Source organism: Microcaecilia unicolor, chromosome 9 (assembly GCF_901765095.1).
Source record: "Microcaecilia unicolor chromosome 9, aMicUni1.1, whole genome shotgun sequence".
Lineage (NCBI taxonomy): Eukaryota > Metazoa > Chordata > Amphibia > Gymnophiona > Siphonopidae > Microcaecilia > Microcaecilia unicolor.
In genome coordinates, this window is record NC_044039.1 from 134,744,430 (window position 1) to 134,763,988 (window position 19,559).

The window sequence follows — 19,559 nt, forward strand, 5'->3', positions numbered from 1 at the left end:
CCTGTAGAGACACCGAGCGGGCTAAATTTTTAACCTGCTTCATTAAAGCACAAAGACCATCTCCCGTTGCTTGTTCCTGAAGCAGCAGTTCCGCATTCTAAGCCAAAACTTTATAGTCCCATTTCAGGCTCAGCGCATCCAAACTGACTTAGTAAAAAGATAAACAAGGTTTGACACCATATCAGCCATGTCTTCTGTTAGGTTGTTTATCCAGAGAGCTGATATAGTGTCTAACCTGGCTATAGGCATAACAGTCCTGAAGAGACAACAAACCCTCTGATTTCAGTGCAGCAAAGGATTTCATTGTGTTATGTTCTGTGACCACGTCCTTGACACATTTTAATCCATTGGTATGCCAGTGTTATATGTTCGAAACGTCTGGATCAAGGTCTCTGTTACTCCACAAAGGCAGCAGTATAATAGTCAGTGCCACACCTGCTTCATAGAACACAACAGCGAATGTTGTCAAGTGGAGAAAATTAAATGAGGTCTCTTAACCTGTAGATAAATGCACAGGTGCCATCAATTCTTGTTCAAGCTGCAAGGGAGTATAAAATTAAGTCCTCTTTATCCAGTCCACCATATGTCTCATTAAACAGGCTACATTATATTTCCAAAGATTAGGAGAGCCCAGACCACCACGCCTCAAAAGCAAAGATAGCTGCTGTAGTGAAGCCCAGGGTTTCTTGCTCTACCAAAGGAACTTTCTTAATGACTTATGAAAAGTATTTAATTCTTAGTCAAATACATTGGAAAAGTCTGTAGCACATATAACCATTTGGGGAATAATGCTATCCTAAGAGTGCTATATGCCCCCACAAACGTAAGGGTAATGGAGTCCATGGAGTCAGAATATCTTGTGACTTTTTCAGTAATACAGTGAAATTTTCAAAATAAGTCCCTGCAACAGAGGTCGTTAAGTAGATACCAAAATATTTGTCTGTTATCCACTTTTTTTAAGGGGAAACTCCTCAGTCCACTCTTCATATTTATAGCCACCTAGCGGCATGGCCTCTGATTTATCTAACACTTGGCCATGCTGTTTTATCAAAGACAGTATATTCAAAAAGATTCCTTGGGTTGAGTTAAAAGGAACAATATGTCATCAGCAAAGCCATACAGTGCACTTCCTCCCAATACAAAGACCCATTGCGGCTGTACACAATGTGGAAAGTGGAGGTTCCAAGGAGAGAATAAATAATAAAGGGGATAATGGACATCCTCCGGCCTAGAAAAAAGAAATCTGGCCATTTACTAATACTGCTGACAAAAGGTTAGTGTATAATATTTTTATCATGTCCCAGGCATATTTAATACCAGATGTTCCAATTCCTCCACTATGTCAAGTTGTACAAGATGCAGATTCTTTTGTTACAACTGTTTCAGAAGCTATTATAGCAGCCCTCATTACAAGGTTCCATTTATCAGGGATATCCTCATTCAGAGTTAACTGCTCCTGTGTTTTTTTTTCCATACACCATAACCTGTTTTTAGCTCTGTCCTTCAGACCTGCTTAGTCCTCACTCACTTGATAATTTGGGTAGAAGGCACTTTCTTCTGAGGATGAGCCCTCAGCATCTGATCCTTTATAGTCTCCAGCTAGCCTACCCCTTCTACCTGCACAACCCCCACTGGCAAACGCAGAACCGATGAAACCAGATATGCTAAAAGCAAGTTCATTCAGGAAATTTTAAAAGAGCTTGCACTGGAGCTGAAACCACCTCTATGAATAAAAGATTTTGAAACTATCATGAAAGCAATTGATACGCCTACAGGTCCAATAGCTGTGCATCATTCAGTGCATCAGGGCTTGCAAACAAAGATTTAGCAAAAACCCATGCTGTACAACCTATTTCTAAGTGACCTAATAGAACTACAGAAACGCAAAAAAATCTTCTCGCACATTCCTTAATCTTCATCCTCCCAAGTGTAATGGTCTGAAATAACAATTAATGCACGCATCTACCTTTTCCTATACGAGCACGCAACTCTGGAATGCGTTGCCACGTAACCTGAAAACGGTCTATGAACTGACCAGTTTCTGGTAAACTACTGAAAACCTATCTCTTCGACAAGATATATCATAAAGATCAACATGTGTAACTGTATAATCTTTAAAACTTCTAGAATTGACTTATAATGTCTTTTGCTTTAACACTATCAATGTATTTCACCCCATGTAACACATAACCCTCTGTAAAACCAAATGTATATTCTCTTCTATTTCCAATACCCATGTTGAATTGTAAGCCACATTGAGCCTGCAAAGAGGTGGGATAATGTGGGATACAAATGCAATAAATAAAATAATATCAAGTACAGTACTCACCAGGACATAACCAGCAGTTGTCCCACCACCACTTTTTCCCTCTAAGTTGAGCAAGATTCATCCAACTGCATTGCTGCCAGTAGGGGGTGGTGCTTCACTATTATACTTTCAGTTGCTAAGGACAGGAGGTTCCTGGAGGTCCTGCAGAGCTTGCCTATCCTTCACTATTGAAGATGCGATAGTGAAACAGCACCCCTACTTGTAGAACTGTAGATGTACTCCCACTCATCTTAGAGGGAATAGTGCCCACCATTCAGTAGTGTTAGAATCAATGTTCAGTAAACATTGAATTTACTTTCAAACCTGTCAAATCACATGCTCTTTTTCCTTCTGGAAATGGTGGACATTGTAGCAGAAGGAATTTCTTTGGTGCGATGCCTCCAAAATTGCTGCGCATCAGTTACAAATATTGCATTATCAACATGGATTCTATTTCTTCCACTCTTCCAGAACCGGTTTCTTCTTTTGTAAGCATTCTGGAAGAAATTACATTGCGCCTTACACAGAATATCTATGATATTTGATACCAGGTCAAGAATATTGGGTGTTTCCATAGCTGCCAGACGTATTGTTTGGCTTTTGAGCATCTGGATTACACAATAACCTTCAAGATCTTCTGGCAGATTTCCCATGTTAGATAATCGCTCCACCCTAAGAGAACTTTTTAGATCTTTCATCGGATCCTTCATCTTATGGAAGATTAAATTCCTCTTTGAGAAGATCCTGCCATTCACAGTATTTTCCTTAGTCCACGTACCATGAATGATATTGATCTTATGCACACCAGCTGCCTCTTCCTTCAGCCATCATTCGATGTGCAGAGAATAAGTGAGAGAAGAGTTCAATCTTTAGTGTCAGCCATGTACAAACCTAATCTCAGTTTTTGACAATTTTCCACTAGGAAGTCGCATCCACTTCTTTTTAAAGGAATGGCACAACATTACCACAGACAAGTGGGTTTAAAAATCATCATGCAGAATTAGAAAATACATTTCTCTCTCTCTTTTTTTTTTTTTTTTTGGGGGGGGGGGGGTTGTTTCCTTTTTCCCACCACCTTCCCCCCCTTCCTCCCACGTCTTTCCAGCGCCCTTCTCGACAGGCCAGCATTCTAGTAGAGGAAATTGTTTCCTTCATACACAGGCAATAGAGCCAGTTCCCACGCCAAGTGTACATCAGGTTTTTATTCAGTTTTCTGATTCCAAACAAATTGGGTGGACTGTGTCCCATTCTAGACCTCAGGATCCCATTCACAAACAGTCTCTCTATAGATGCATTCACCCTTTCATGGACCACAGACTTCCTTTATGCCTCCCCTCCAACTCCAGTCATCTCCAAGATCATTCAAAAGATCATCCAAGATGCAGTGGACATAATTCTCATAGCTCCAGACTAGCCTCCCCAACCCTGGTATCCAAGGCTTTCAGTTCTAGCGGTAGACGATCCCATTCACATCTAATCCCATCTTTCTTTCCTTTCTCAGCAAGAAGGCCGCCTTCTTCATCCCAGTCTCAGTGCTGTAGCCCTTCTAGCCCAAAAGCTCAAAGGGCCATCACACAAGATCTCCCTTTTTTAATTCAGGGTATTCTTAAAGCAGCCCACAAGCCTTCAACACACAAATGTAATTTAATTTTGGCATTTATAATCTCTTTAACCATCAAGTTCAAGGTGGAGGACAATTGAACATTATAAGCGGGTACTTTTTCTGTCCTAGAGGGCTCACAATCTTGGGTTTTTTTACCTGAGGCAATGGAGGATTAAGTGACTTGCCAAGGGTCACAAGGAGCTGCAGTGGTTATCAAACCTAGGATTCCAGAATTAAAGTCTGCTTCAGTAACCACTAACCATTAGGCCACTCCTCCACTCATCTTCCCTGTAATGGAAAAGATTCTCAATCTGATATACATCACATATTTATGATAGTCTCAATTGCTGTGTTCAAACTTTATTATGTTTTCTCCATCTTTTCTATTTGGGGTCTCAAACCATCTTCTATAAGAGTACCCAGAGCAGTAATAACTGCTTTTTACATAGACTTTCCTCAGGGGGTCCTTCTTTTTCTTCTGATCCCTTGGTGAGATGTTTTCTCAAAGGATTGATTCATCTCCACACACCTGTACAACTGCCAGCCCTTCATGGGACCTCAATCCTGTTTTATCCTAATTATGTCTTCCTACATTTGAACCCCCCTTCATGTACATCATTAGTTTCTTATCTGGAAGGGTATTTTTCATCTTCAGCTAGAAGTATTGAAGACATGCAAGCCTTATTGTACTCCACCTTGAGTGAATTCCTTCAAAAAGGCGGTAAATAAATCCTAATGAATAAAAGTGCCCTAGTCCCCTTTCATGAAATTTTTTTCCAATGAACGTAAGTTCTACATAGTCCTCCTAAATTGCTACCTAAGGTAGTCTCATATTTTCATCTAAATCAAGATGACATTTTCCCTATATTTTTTTTCTATAGCCACATTCCCACCAGGCAGAGGCAATGCTGCATAATCTTGATTGCAGGAGAGCTCTTTTATCCTATTTAGACAGCACAAAAGCTCACAGGAAATCCTCCTGGCTTTTCCTTTTCTTCTATCCACGCACAATTGGGACTTGTAGTTTCAAAGAATATACTATCCTCGCGGTTAACTGAATATATGTGTTTTTGCTAGCAACCAGCATATCTTAATCCTCCTCCAAGAACGGAAGCACATGCTTTACATGCCATAGCCACTTCTACAGCTCATTTGCGGGACATTCCCCTCTTGTACATTTACAAAGCTACCATGTGGTCCACACGTCATACTTTCACCAGACATTATTGTATGCCACTGCAACCAGAAAGTACGCAAAAATTGGACAAGCTGTCTTCCCAAAATCTATGTGCCTAACCATGACTTCCAACACCCTATTGTTGTCATCATTGGGTTGTAACTACTACTTCATTTCAGGTGTTCTCCATGGACTTCAGGATAATGCAGACACCCCACCCCCCCCTCCCCCACCATCCCCTTAATTAAAAAAAAAAATGAATGCAAACCACATTCTGTGGATTTTGTTTAAATATATTTTATTACATATCCTACATATTCAAGATAACAATTCCTTGTCCAATTCCTTATCAGCTATTTATTGAACTGTTGATCTCACTGATGTCAGCAAGGCAGGAAAACAACCCCTCCATGTCATTGATTGTACTGTTTGACTGTCAAGCTAGAGAGGGAAGTTCAGGCAGGTAGTGTGCAGAGAGGATACTACCAAGTGTCTGCATTATCCTAATGTCTGCAGAGAACAGCTATTACAAGTAAGCAACTATGCTTTTTTTGCTTATTACTGACCTTAAATTTTAATTTAATTTTTTATTTAGTCTATTTTCAGGAGAGATACTTTTTTGAGGATGGAGGGTGGTTTTTTTTTTGTGTTTTGTTTTTGTGTGGTATCTTCTTTAACTATGTACTTCAACTGCTTCTATACAGCCTTTATCTCCTACCTCTCTCTAGCTTCTCCTGTATTTCTCATTTTTTCTTCTTCCAACAAACTTCTTTCCCTTCCTCCACAGCCCTTCCTCCAGCAAATTCTTTTTTATTTTCCATCTTTTTCTTTCCAAGCCATGAGATCGGGTTCCGGAAGTTAAATTTGGATATTAATAATGCTTGGCATGCTTATACAGCTACCTTAAGCTAGCTTTGTTTCCACATACTGATATTTACTCTGATAATTAAGATCAGAAAAACAGAATTTTCGACATCTTACAATTTCTGTAACTTTAATGTATTTGTTGGCTTGAGTTATTTTTCAGGAATCGCACTGAAATTTTTGATAACATAATTCAGTGGGTCTTGAATAAGTAGTATATAATAAATTCTTTCAAAATTGTCCTGTTTTTTTTTTTTTGGGAGGGAGGAGGGTGGGGGGGGGGGGGGTGTTTTTTTTTTTTTTTTTTTTTAATGCATGTATGTTACTATGTATGAAAGTACACAAAGAAAAAGTGGGAAGTGGACCAATGACTCCAAAGACTGGGACAACTAAGTTGAACGAATCAAACTTTATTACAGACTATAATAAAGTTTGATTTGTTCAGCTTAGTTGTTCTAGTCTCTGGAGTCATTGGTCCACTTCCCAGTTTGTGTGTTTACTCCCATGGGATTTCGTTGTTCTTCCACCTCAGTGGATCTTCTGTCACTATGTATGAAAATAGCACTACAGATGAATCATGATTTCTTTCTTTCCATGTCAGCTCTTTGGTGCAATCAAAGGTTTTTCCAAACTCTGAAGAAAAAAATCCAGAGGATCCTTTTTCAGAAGTCAAAGATCCTCTTCCTGAAAAACTTAGGAATTCCGTTGTAAGTTTATTTTCCATAGCTATTGTGCAATGGGGATTAGTGGTATCTAGTTCTGTGTAGTTCAATTATACATGGTGGTCAGAATTGTTTTTACTGACAGTTTTCTATATTTGTCTCATGAATAATTTTAGTTTAAGTGCAAGATCCAAAGAATTGTCTTTATGTGAATATTGAATATGTACTAATTTCCAATTAGTGTAAAGATTTTGCTTAAAATATGTGAGAAGATTTTGCTTAAAATACGTGAGATTGACACCTAATATTAGCTGTTTTGTAGTCTGATGGTAATTGCTATAAAATCATTGTGAGGTTGTCAACAACTTGGAAAATCACTGACTGTATGATATCATTATATCTTGTTCACCAGAATTAATTGGATGTGTCATTGCATACTAATTATAGGACAGATCTTTAAATTCCTAAAGCAAGAAAGAGATTTATAATGATTCCTATGAGGTTATCAAATATCTTCTCAAAAAAAGTTTTTCATTTTCTAATATATAGAGCCTGCAAATTGGTGGGAAAATGTGGGATACAAATGCTACAAAATAAATAAATAAAAGTACTATATAACCTTTTAAAGTTAACTACTTAAAATTTTTTTTTTTTTAAATCTAGTTATTGAAGGGAATTTCTAAACCCACTGTTGGTCAATGAGGCCAGTGTGTCAAAAGCAGGCCATTGGCAAACCTGAAAAGAGGTCTTATAGAAACACAGGAGCTTTTCCTCCAGCATGTACAGTGCTCTTTAAATAGCGCTGTAAAGCTATACATAGCACTCTTCTGTAATTAACCTGATGTAGCTCCTGTACGTCAGTGTTTTTAAAATTGATAGCCAAGAGGGGTTTTTTTTCCTTCTTAACTGCATGCTTATCATTTTGTTATCTACTTTCCCATGGAAAAATATGCAGATGGTCACAAATCTGACATGTTAAACCCTAGTAAGAGCCCCTAGCACTAAAGCTTCAATTTTTTCTACAGTGCACATTTCTTAGTTGGTAATGCCCCAGTTAAGAGGCTGGTAATCCTCCAACAGGAAATGATAGACCTTGAACTTAATTTATGAAGGTGATTTCCAAGACGCAAAAGTGGGATACATCTTTTTAATAAATCCTAACCTGTTGAGTTTAAATTAAAAATAAAGACAAAAAATGGGGACGTTTTCAATAGTGTCCATCTTTCATACAATGACTGACACAAAAAGAAAAAGAAAAAATATTCAGTTTTGATCAGCTGTCAAAATCTGTGCAATTCCTTTGGATACTAACAGGACAAATGGAGTCCATTTTGATCAGCTGTCAAAATCTGTGCAGTTCCTTTGGGGATAGTAACAGGACAAATAGAACTCTTTCATCATTCTTATCAAAACAGAGTTATCAATTCATCTGTTAACCCAAGAGTGGGCAACCATGGTCCTCAAGGGCCACAACCCAGTCAGGTTTTCAAGATTTCCACAATGAATATGTATGAGATTGATTTGCATGTATTGCTTCCATTGTATGCAAATAGGTCTCATGCATATTCATTATGGAAATCTTGAAAACCCTACTGTGTTGTGACTCTCGAGGACCGAGGTTGCCCACTCCTGTGTTTTTAGCATAGTAGATGACGGTAGATAGACTGTTCTGTTTCTTTCTGTCATAATGTGATCTCAGCCTTTTATTATACCTTGTATTACTGTGAAACACCCTTTAAGCAGTTCTGAGAAAGCATAGAATGACATGGATTTTAGAGTTGTTGATGAGACAATTTTACTACCTAAAATTAATGCTCACTAAACAACATCCCCTAGCTGGACTGTTAGATGTTTCATAATTTCTTATACCAGAGCTCAAAGCATTTCCCATCACTATGCTGCAAAATTTTCTGACTGCTAGGTTCAGGTTGCATTCTGACTACTGATGCAGTACAACAGGAACAGAATGGGATCTAAAACAGTAGTACTGAAAAAGCTTAATGGAGATGGAATGAAAAGCATTTGAACTGCAACAATCTAATATCCAGATTCCTTGTTTGGAAGTGATAATGTTCCTGGATATATGCAATAGATAGATGGGAAAGCCTAGAGGTGTGGTAAGCTTCATAAGATTAGAATATAGTATACCTTGTCGTTCCTAAAAATGTATATAGATAAACGGTGACCGTTGAAACCCATAGGAACATGTATTTATCATGTCAGTTATTAAAAGTATTTTTTTTCTTTCTTATTCCATAGAATGAGCGATTGCAGTCGGATTTGATAGTGTGCGTTGTGATTGCTGTATTATATTTTGCTATACATGTTAGCACAGTGTTTACAGTACTTCAGGTAACATGCTATCATTATTATCTTGGATTTTGTCTTTGCGCTTGGGGGAGGAAAAGAGGAAAGTTAGGTTATCCAAAATTTCTTTTTACTATTACCCAACCAAATGCAATAAAAAATGTAGTAATGTTACTGCTTTTCTAACTGATGGGCAAAATCATTTTTCCTCCAAGAACATTTTTAGAGAGCCAGTGATGCTTTTGTAGCCATGGGTTAAGACACTTCTTTTGCCTAATTTCTTTTTTTTTTTTTTGCAAAAAACACTATTATAAATGCAACCTGAAAACATGTTCTCAGAATGATCCCCAATAGTTCACAAAGGCTCTCACATAAATGTATATGTACTTTGAAGCAGGTGTAAATGTGTGTATATTCTATGCATATATGGGCATGCATCGCAGTTTCACTCTAGCTCCTCTCATAACACCAGGGACGTAGCCAGACCCTCAAGACGGTGAAATGTGCCCCCCCCCCCCCCCCCCCCGGTCACCACTGTAGACATCTTTTGGCGGGCAGGGGTCTCCAACCCCCACCAGCTGAAGACTTCGTCCAGCGCTGGTCTCTGGCGCCGCCCCATTGCCTGTCCTCTCTCTTCCTCTCACATCCTGTACACTCCTTTTAGTGAAACTGAGCATGCTCAATTTCATTAAAAGGCGCGTGCCAGACGTGAGAAGAGAAAGCAGGGCAAGCAATGTGGCGGTGCCCCCACCAGCCAACCAGGGCCCAGAGCAAATTTTTTTTTTTTGGGGGGGGGGGTGGGGGCTGGCCCCTCCTAGCTTCTGACAGCTCTTGCAAATATACTTCAGGTTTTTTTTTCTTATCTGCTCTACAGAATGGATGTGCATTTTAGCGCTGTCATCTCCTGTGATAGCAACACATCCACTGCAAGCAAAAAAGTATAAGCTTTTCTCTAATTGAATGATTGGTTAGTAGTTCACATGTCATACAAGTTATTTAGAATAGAAAAAGTAGTATTAGTTCAGACAGATAATCAAATGACAATATACTATATCAACAAATAGAGAGGAATGGGTTCCTCATCTTTTTCACTATAAAATAAATCAAAAAACGGGGTGAGAACCCCAACTCAACCAATTCAGATATATATATAAATAATTATAGGAGTTTGTCAACAGTCTGACTTCCAGGAACCACTGATAGTTCAGGAGGAAAAAGCCTCAAGAAGCTCACAAGCGTAAACACACACAGCATGTCTGCTTCATCATCGGCATAAAAAAACCTCCTACAAGTACATTCAGTAGCATCCAGACTCGCCACTTACAAAGAGTACTAAGCTGTATTTCAAAAATTATATGGGAAACGTGCTTAGCCTACTGCAATAAAATGAAAAGCACTTAGCTTGAGCTAGGTCGTATCTTCCTTGGCTCCTCTCCTTCTGACAGACCGCGACCAGCGGTGGCCAGACGTTTCATTGCCTGCTTCAGGGTCCAACAGTCGGGAGCTCTATCGAAAGGAAAGACAGGAGATGAGTGCTTAGGGGGATAGATCACACCCCTTCTTAGGCTAGCAATTCACCAATAACACACATACATCAAGGAAACCTATCAGTCTCTTTGTACGGAAGACAGCACAGAGAAAATGGCGACCCTCTTTAAACGGTTTAGCATCAGAAGTGCTTATTGGCAGCAACAAATCAGAGGTGACTGTCTTTTGAATGCTTTCTTCTCCCAAGGGGTTCATTGATCTGTTTCAATACACAACATCGTAGGGATGAAAAGGGATGCTGTAGCGCATTGCAATGTAGTGCTAATTGTGAGGTTGACTTGTTTGTCTTTATGGTTCTTTTATGTTCAGTGAGACGAGTGATAAGCTGATGCAAGGTTTGCCCCACATAGAGCTTGTCACACGGGCAGCGGATACAATAGACTACATGATCCTATCTACAGTCAGTATTCACAAATAGTTCATAATTCTTTGCGGTAGACGGATGTGCAAACCTATCAGTTTCCATCATTAAGGGGCACATCCTGCAGCCATTACATTTCTTGTGTCCACTATATTTCACTAAGGTTAGATCACTAGAAGGCAACAAAGAAGGACATAAGAGTTCTTTCAAGTTTTGTCCTCTTCTAAATGCAAATCTCACTTTGGTGTTAGAGAAAACAGGGAGGGTTTTAAGGACATCCCAGTTTCTTCTCATCATCCCTGAAATTGTAGCAGCCTGTGCAGTGAATCTTAATACACAAGTCAGAACATCCTCTTCATCTGTCCCACATGAGCTCGGTTGCAGCATCAATTCCCTATGATTATACTTAGCACAGCGGTATGCTGAAGAGACTACTTTTTTAGGGTATCCACGAGACAATAGCCTCTGACATAAGTCCTTTGCTTGACTTCAAAAGTCGCCTTCCTGTGAGCACAACCGCCGATATCTAAGTAATTGTGAGAAGGGGAGGCTCTCCTTCAGGGCCTTAGGGTGGCAACTAGAATATTCCAAAAGTGTATTCACATCCGTCTGTTTGCGGTACGCTGTAGTGGTGAATGAGGTGTTCTCCTTCAGGACCTTAACATCCAAGTACGTGATAGCTGTGTCACTCTGCATCGTTAGTTTAATCTTCGGATGACAAAAATTCAGATATTCCACAAATTGAGTCAATGCCTGTTTGTCAGCCTGCCACAGTAGAAAGATGTTATCTATATAGCGTATCCATATTTTAATGTTCTTGAACACACATGGATAGACAAACTTCTCTTCAAAATGGGTCATAAATAAGTTGGCCACCAAGGGCACCATCAGAGATTTGCTGGAAGATCTTGCCATCGAACTGAAAGAAGTTCTTCATCTCAAGGGATGCTATACTCACCACAAAGGTAATCAGATTACTATTCTGCAAATACCGTCCCAAAGAGAGTTCAATCACTCTCAATGCTTCATCCTGCGGTATGACATTATATAAGGACACTACTTCTAAAGTCACTAATTGGCAATCCTGTAGAGATCCACTCCATTCATCCAGGTGTCTCATAAAATGGGTGGAGTCCTTGATGTACCATCATCCAGAAGAAACCAGGGGCCTAAAGAAGGTGTCAACATATATGGACAGGAGTTCAAGGAGAGACCCCTGTCCTGACACAGTCGGGCGCCCTGGGGGATTCAAAAGGGTTTTGTGGACCTTCGACGCCGCTCCTGTCAGCTGAAATATCCGCATTTTCAACATCTCAGTGGGGTCTTTGTAAGTGGCGAGTTTGGATGCTTTGGAGTTTGGAGGTTTTTTCATGCCGATGATGAAGCAGACCTGCTTTGTGTTAACACTTGTGAGCTTCTTGAGGCTTTTTCCTCCTGAACTATCAGTGGTTCCTGGAAGTCAGACTGTTGACGAACTCCTATAATTATTTATATACATTTGAATTCCTCATCTTTTTGCCAGGAGATGACAAAAATCTGTCGTAAAATGACTTTTTTTGTGGTGATTTTTATGAAAGCTGTCTACATACATAGTCAAGTGTTACAGCCTCAGGAGTAGTCCCTGAAAAGTGTATTAACCAGACTTTTCCACAATTAACACCTCAGATGAATTCAGTTTGTTGCAGCCTGAAAAGCAAATTTGTCAGTGTTTTGTTCCAAAGCACAAGTAAGAAACAGAATAGCCCAATTTGTTAGATAAACATAAAATTGGCTTTAGGCCTAAGCAGAATACAGACTCTACTTACTTCATTCTGAGATACGATCAAACTAGGTTTTGATCGGGGATTACACTATTTTATGATCACTCTCAACATTTCTACATCCTTTGATGATGATAATCACAAAACTTTAATTGATGTGAGAGTCAATGTTTTATCATGGTTTACATCCTTAAATAAAGGCACTTTCCAAGTCAAAATGCAATCTGTTTCTCATGAATCTCTTTGAATCGGTTGTGCTGCAAGAGTCAGCACTTTCAGCTGTACTTTTTAATCTACATAAGATCCAATTTGCAAATTATTATCTTGTTTAGATTTGAACTATAAATTGTATGCTGATTTACAGTTTTTCTCTTGGTTGAAACCAGCATTGATTCGGCATTGAAACATTTGCCACATTCCATTGAACTTAACTAAAATTGGATCTCTGCTAATAGATTTCAGTTGAATATTGCAAAAACACAAGTTTTATTTCTAGCTCAAACTAGTTTTGTAAGCTGATTTTCAAACTTTTCTTTAGATGATTGTATTATCCCAGTCTTTAAGAAAATCCAGTTTTGCTGGACTCTACATTGTCTTTACAAAACCGCTTGAAACGCATCTTTAAAAACTATTTTCTTTTTAATTACGTTTACGGAGTAGATTACAAGATTTGGTCCATTCTTCAGTTTTCGTCTTCCACATTTTGATTACTGTAATGAGTTGCTTGTTAAATGTTAGCTTCAGCAGCCTGGTTCCATTCTGGTTAAGATGGAGTCCATCCTTTCTGAACAGTCTTCCCCTTTCCCAGAATGTTGCCCAGTTCCTAACAAATCTAAATCCCTCATCCTTCACCATCGTCTCAGCCATGCATTGAGACTTAGGAGCTCTGCCTGCCTTTTGGGTCCTGCCTGTGGAACTGAACTAGGCCCTGCTGTGCCTTCTAGAGGCAATGTTGTAGGCTGTGGCAGAAAGTTCAGGTTTTAAAACTATAGGGGGAAAAGGGTTTTATACTATGGAAACTAAGCTGGGCTGCAAAACTAAAGTTAAAACTCTATACTGGGGTTTCCAGTGACTATCGGTTCAGCTGTACACTGATGCTATAGTAAACTCTAGAATAGTCCCTTAACTGGTAGCCTGTGAAACTGTAATAGAGGCGTTAAATGCTAAACAAACAAAACCCTAAATTCCTTAAACTGCCTTTGCTAAATAAGTAGAGTAACTTAAAAATAAAGACACTGAGATAACCTATTTAAATCTAATCTATATTTCCCAAGTTTAAAAGCAATTTCCCAGCAAGTAACTTACCATTGAAGATTTGTCCTGCTCTGGAAGTCCATATTCAGCAAGATTAAAGAGATTTCTGCCACAGCTATATTATACAAGGAATACTTCTTTAAATTAAATTATCCATTTTCTCAAAAATAATACATACCATGAAAACTATGAAATCACACTATTAGGCAGCTTAGAATATATGAGTAAGTATACATTAACTCAGACAGTACTAATGCTAGAGTGGAACAAATAGTTCATATACATTTTTATCCTCAAGATATGCATATGTGTAACTCAAGGCTGTCCCTTATCCTTATCCCACGTTAATACATCTTAAACAGTTTTTTTCACTGAGATACAACCCTTCACATTGTCTTATTTGCTAAATTACGTGCATTAATATCATAGACTTTAAGAAATTAGCTGTACTCATGCTAATGGTTTTGTAAACATATTTGTTTTATATTGGTGCCATTCTTTTATCTGAAATTTATTCTTCTGGTTTATAGGATGCACAATTGTAACATTTTGTTTTCTTTTTTCTTTAGCCTGTCCTGAGTTATGTCCTCTATACTTTGGTGGGCTCAGTAGGCTTCTTAACCCATTATGTGCTGCCCCAGGTCCGAAAACAGCTTCCATGGCACTGTTTCTCCCATCCACTGTTGAAAACTAAGGAGTATTACCAGTTTGAAGTTAGAAGTAAGTAGTGATTTTACTGAATCATGTATTAAAGGAAGTGCTTCAGAATTTCAACACTGTTATTTTTAAGATTATATTTAAACAAAAAAAAAAAACAGATCACCAGCTGTTTTAACTCTTTACTCTTTCTCTCTCCCCCCCCCCCCCCCCCACCAAGTACCCGTGGTCTTTACCATTGCAGTAACTCTGAACCCATGATCTTGAAATTCATAATTTAAATTCTTTAATAATATTAGCACAGCTTGTATGCAGATCAGCTGTAAATCTTAAATTTCTGGAGCTATAAATGAATCGCTCACCTATTCAAAGGAAAAGTGAATACTTCCTAATGTATTGACTTGAATGCACTGGTTTGGTACTAGATAACCAAAGCTAGAATGTTATTGATTCTCCGGTTAAATATAAAAAGCTGCAAATGCTTTAAAAACATTTTTCACATACTGATATCACATAACTCCTGAAAGAATCAGAGTACCAGTTATTCTAAGATTCAATGTTTTGTATAGTAACCAAACATCTTTAAACATTTTTGTAATATTAATAAAAACTGGTCAGATACAGTCTTGAGCTTGAAGACCAGCCCAATGTAGGCGTCCAAAATAACTGGAGATGGGCCACGATTGGCTGGTAAAGATACATCGAGAATGGAGTAGATATCGCACCGTTCACGAAAGAATATGTTTATGAACAGTTTGAAAAATTGAAGGTAGACAAAGCCAAGAGACCGGACAGGATTGAGAGATTTTAGAGAGGTTCTGGCGGGTCCTCTTAAAGACTTGTTTAATAAACCCTTGGAGACAGAAGAGGTTCCGTGGTATTAGAGAAGAGCAGATGTGGTCCCTCTTCATAAAAGTGGCGATGAAGAAGAAATGGGGAACTTGCCTGTAAACCTCACTTCGGTTACTGGAAAAGTTATGGAAACATTTCTGAAGGAAAGTATAGTGACATTCCTGGCATCTAGTGAATTACAAGATCTGAGGCAATATGGTTTTACCAAAGGTAGATCGTGGTAAACGAATATGATTGAATTTTTTGATTGGGTGACCAGAGAATTGGATCGAGGATGTGAGCTAGATGTAATCTACTTGGATTTCAGCAAGGCCTTTGACACAGTTCCTCAAAGGAGGCTCATAAATAAACTGGACTGGCTAAAGTTAGGACCCAAAGTGGTAAACTAGATTCGATACTGGTTGACAGACAGACGCCAGAGGGTGGTGGTCAATGGAATTCACTTAGAGGACGTAAAGGTGAATAACAGAGTGCCTCAAGGATTGGTGCTGAGGTTGATTCTGTTCATTATATTTGTGAGTGACATTGCTGAAGGGTTAAAAGATAAGGTTTGCCTTTTTGCGGATGATACCAAGGTTTGTAATAGAGTGGACACCCCAGAGGGAGTGGAAAAAATGAAAAAGGGATCTGCAAAGTTAGAAGAATGGTCTAATCTTTGGCAATTAAAATTTAATGCAAAGAAGTGCAAAGTGATGCATTTGGAGAGTAGAAATCCAAGGGAGCCGTACATTCTAGGAGGTGAGAGACTGATATGCATAGACAGGGAGAGGGACCTTGGGGTGAAGGTGTCGGAGGATTTTAATGCAACAGACAAAGCTGTGGCTGTAGCCAGAAGGATGCTAGACTGCATCGAGAGAGGCATAACCAGCAGAAGAAAGAAGGAGTTGATGCCCCCCTGTACAAGTCTCTGGTGAGGCCCCACATGAACAATTGTATGTTGCTAAGGATATAAATAGACTAGAAGTGGTCCAGAGGAAGGTGACAAAAATGATATGGGGCTTGCACCATAATGAGAAGAGATTGGAAGACCTGAATATGTATAACCTAGAGGAAAGAAGATTGAAAGATATTAATATAGAAACATATCTTTTCCAGAGAAGAGGAAATGATAAAGCTATAGGACATGAGCTGAGATTGTGGGGTGATAGACTAGGAGTAATGTCAGGAAATTATTTTTCATGAAGAGGATGGTCAGTGCCTGGAATGCCGTCCCGAGGGAGGTGGTAGAGACAAAAACTGTGACAGAATTCAAAAAGGCATGGGTTGAACACAGAGGATCTCTATTTAGAAAATGGATGGTATTTAAAAAAAAAAAAAAAAAAAAAGCTTTTAACCATCTTCCTCATTTTATTATAGTCGCCCTTACAACAATTAAATGCAGCTATAGTAGATTTCCTTTGTGGGTTCATCCCAGATAGTAGCTCAAACTTGATCATGTTATGATCACTCTTGGGACCCAACACCACCACCTCCTCTCGCATTATGCCTTCACGTTTCACCTCAGAAGGCTGCATCAGGGGTTAATCAGACATACAAAAAACAAAATGAAAATCAATATATAAATTAGCATATAAATCAATTTTAAATTAATTCAATTGTCTAAAACAACATAGACAATTGAATTAATTTATATGTTAATTTATATATTGATTTTAATTTTGTATGTCTGATTAACAGTGTACTGTAAACCCTTGATGCTGCCTTTTGAGGCGAAAACATGGGCACGTTGGGTAACTAAAAATAAACCTATACTGCTGTCCGTTCCTAAGTCCGCTTTTTTTGTTTGACGTTATATTTGCAAGCAGATCACTTCATCTCCTGTTTGTTTACAAGAGAATTATGTACTGTTGGGACTTGTTCTGAGAGAAAGGCATAAAAATATACATAAAATAAGTGGTTTATGGATATATCACATAGATAACATGTTAGGGAATTTACACCCCCCCCCCCCCCCCCCATATGCTCTGTATCCTTCTAAGTGGCTACTCCTGCCATTGGCTACAACTAGTCCATTTCCACTCCCCATTTCACCCCTCCCTGGGGCACCCACATACAAAGGTGATAGCTGTTTACAAACTCATACAAAAATGTGTCTGAAATTAATTTTAAAATGAATAGCAAAAAAACAAAAGCCGACATGCATAACGACCACTAATATATAGGGAATATGGACCTCAATGCTCAATATTTCTACTGGCTGTAATTTTCAACTATAGGGTCAAAGCAGACTACTAATCTAATAATTCTCCAGTTCCAATCAGTTTTATTTGAGTTTGCACTTTTGTAATAATTTTATGTCTTAAAATAATCTTCAAGCGAAGAGGAAAATATTGGCCAAAAAATTCCACTTAAATACTAAATCAGAAACATGCCTTCACAAACAATTTAGTCAAACCTAATTCTGGTGGACCAAAATGATCAAAAAATAAGCAAAACTTATCTGGTTCCATTTAGCTCCCCAAGCTTGATGTATCAATGCAGACTCAAAAAGGGCCTCTTTGTTTCTCCCAGTGGGGTCCTCAGCGGTTCATGACTCAAGGGATTCTTGACAGACTGGATAGACCATATGGGTCTTTATCTGACATCATTTACTGTGTTACTGCGACCTGGCATCAGAGGCGAAAAACGTTCCCCCACGCACGTCTGAAGACGAGGGGCTTACCCTGCAGCAAACTACCCGTCAGACTGAATGGAGCGATGTAAGAGTGGAGATTGAATGCTGAGTGACCGTCTTGGGTTTCCTCATACCCTGTACCACGCGCACTCGTCCAGCAACATTAAAAAAAATATGCACCACTAACTTTACTCATAGGAAGGAAAAGGAAGGAGACCGCCCAGAGCTACAGAGCGCTGCGTTCAGGACACCATTCTCGAACATCTGATTGTGAGTAATTTAACTATCCTAAAATAACCCAATATGAATACAATCAAAATACTCCTAGTAATTTACTCCTTCACACTGACCCACCTAACACTGTCCATCCCACCCACAGAACACAATACCATACCAATCCTTCAAATCCACCAAAGACTGATCAAACACTCCACACTCCACCAACCTGATAGTAACCAAAGAGCAGGAAGACTATCCAACTACGGTCACCATCAAAGCAATGGAAGGAAACATCACAACAAACAGACATCATCCAACTACGGTCACCATCAAAGCAATGGAAGGAAACATCACAACAAACAGACATCATCCAACGAACGACAATTTACAAAAATCCATACAACACCTAAACTAACAACTCAATACCAAAACATTCAAGTGGGCTACATTAATGCTAGGTCCGTAGTCAACAAAACACCAACAATATCAGACTGGATCAAATCAGAAAACATCGATCTTATCTTCATCAGTGAAACATGGATCCACAACCAAAAGAACCCCATAATCCTCGAACTATGCCCCCCAGATTACAAAAATCACTCACTTGACTAGACTGGGAAAGAGAGGTGGAGGCATCATGTTAATCCACCGAGCACAATTCACCACCGAAACCATCGCCGAGTCCATATCACCCCAATTAGAAATTGCTTCATTCAGAATCCAAAACAAATTCCTAACTGATCAACTGACCTGCGTCCTGTTTTACAGACCGCCCAGTAACTGGATCGAAAGCCAGCCTATCTTTACAGATTTTAGCTCAAACACTTGCGTAAATAACTCCGATACACTAATACTAAGCAACATAAACCTTCACCTAGAAGATTCCAACTCAACCTATGTACGCGAATGCAAAGACTTCCTTCAGTCTTGGGACCTCACATGGCCTCAAATGCAAGCTACCCACATCAAGAGCCACACATTGGACCTCTTAACACACAGATTATCTACAGATCAAACCCTATTAATAACAGATATCAAATGGTCAGAAGTACCTTGGACCAATCATTACAAACTGAACCTATCCCTAAACTGGTGAAAGAAGGACTCAAACCGTACACCAGAACAAACAACTTACACTACGAGAAGGCAAATCGATCCGCGACTCAGGTGAGGGATGTAACACAACTTTAAACCCACAACCTTAAACACCCCAGGACACACACTCCCTCTCTTAGATAGCCTAAAAATACTCAGAGTAACTATGGACAGCAACCTCACTCTCGAGAGCCAAGTAAAAACGGTAATACAGAAAACGTTCTACTCAATGTGGAAACTCAAACGAATAAAACCTTTCTTCCCGAGGGACACCTTTC

At 39.0% G+C, this 19,559-nt stretch overlaps 1 protein-coding gene across 1 annotated transcript in view; it reads left to right on the forward strand.

Annotated features, from left to right (window-relative positions):
* PCNX1 (pecanex 1) overlaps positions 1-19,559 on the forward strand; it is a 269,570-nt gene that overhangs the window by 188,237 nt on the left and 61,774 nt on the right. The window contains 3 exon segments of the mRNA XM_030213968.1: positions 6,554-6,659; positions 8,874-8,966; positions 14,414-14,564. Of these exon segments, the coding sequence (XP_030069828.1) occupies positions 6,554-6,659; positions 8,874-8,966; positions 14,414-14,564 (350 nt within the window).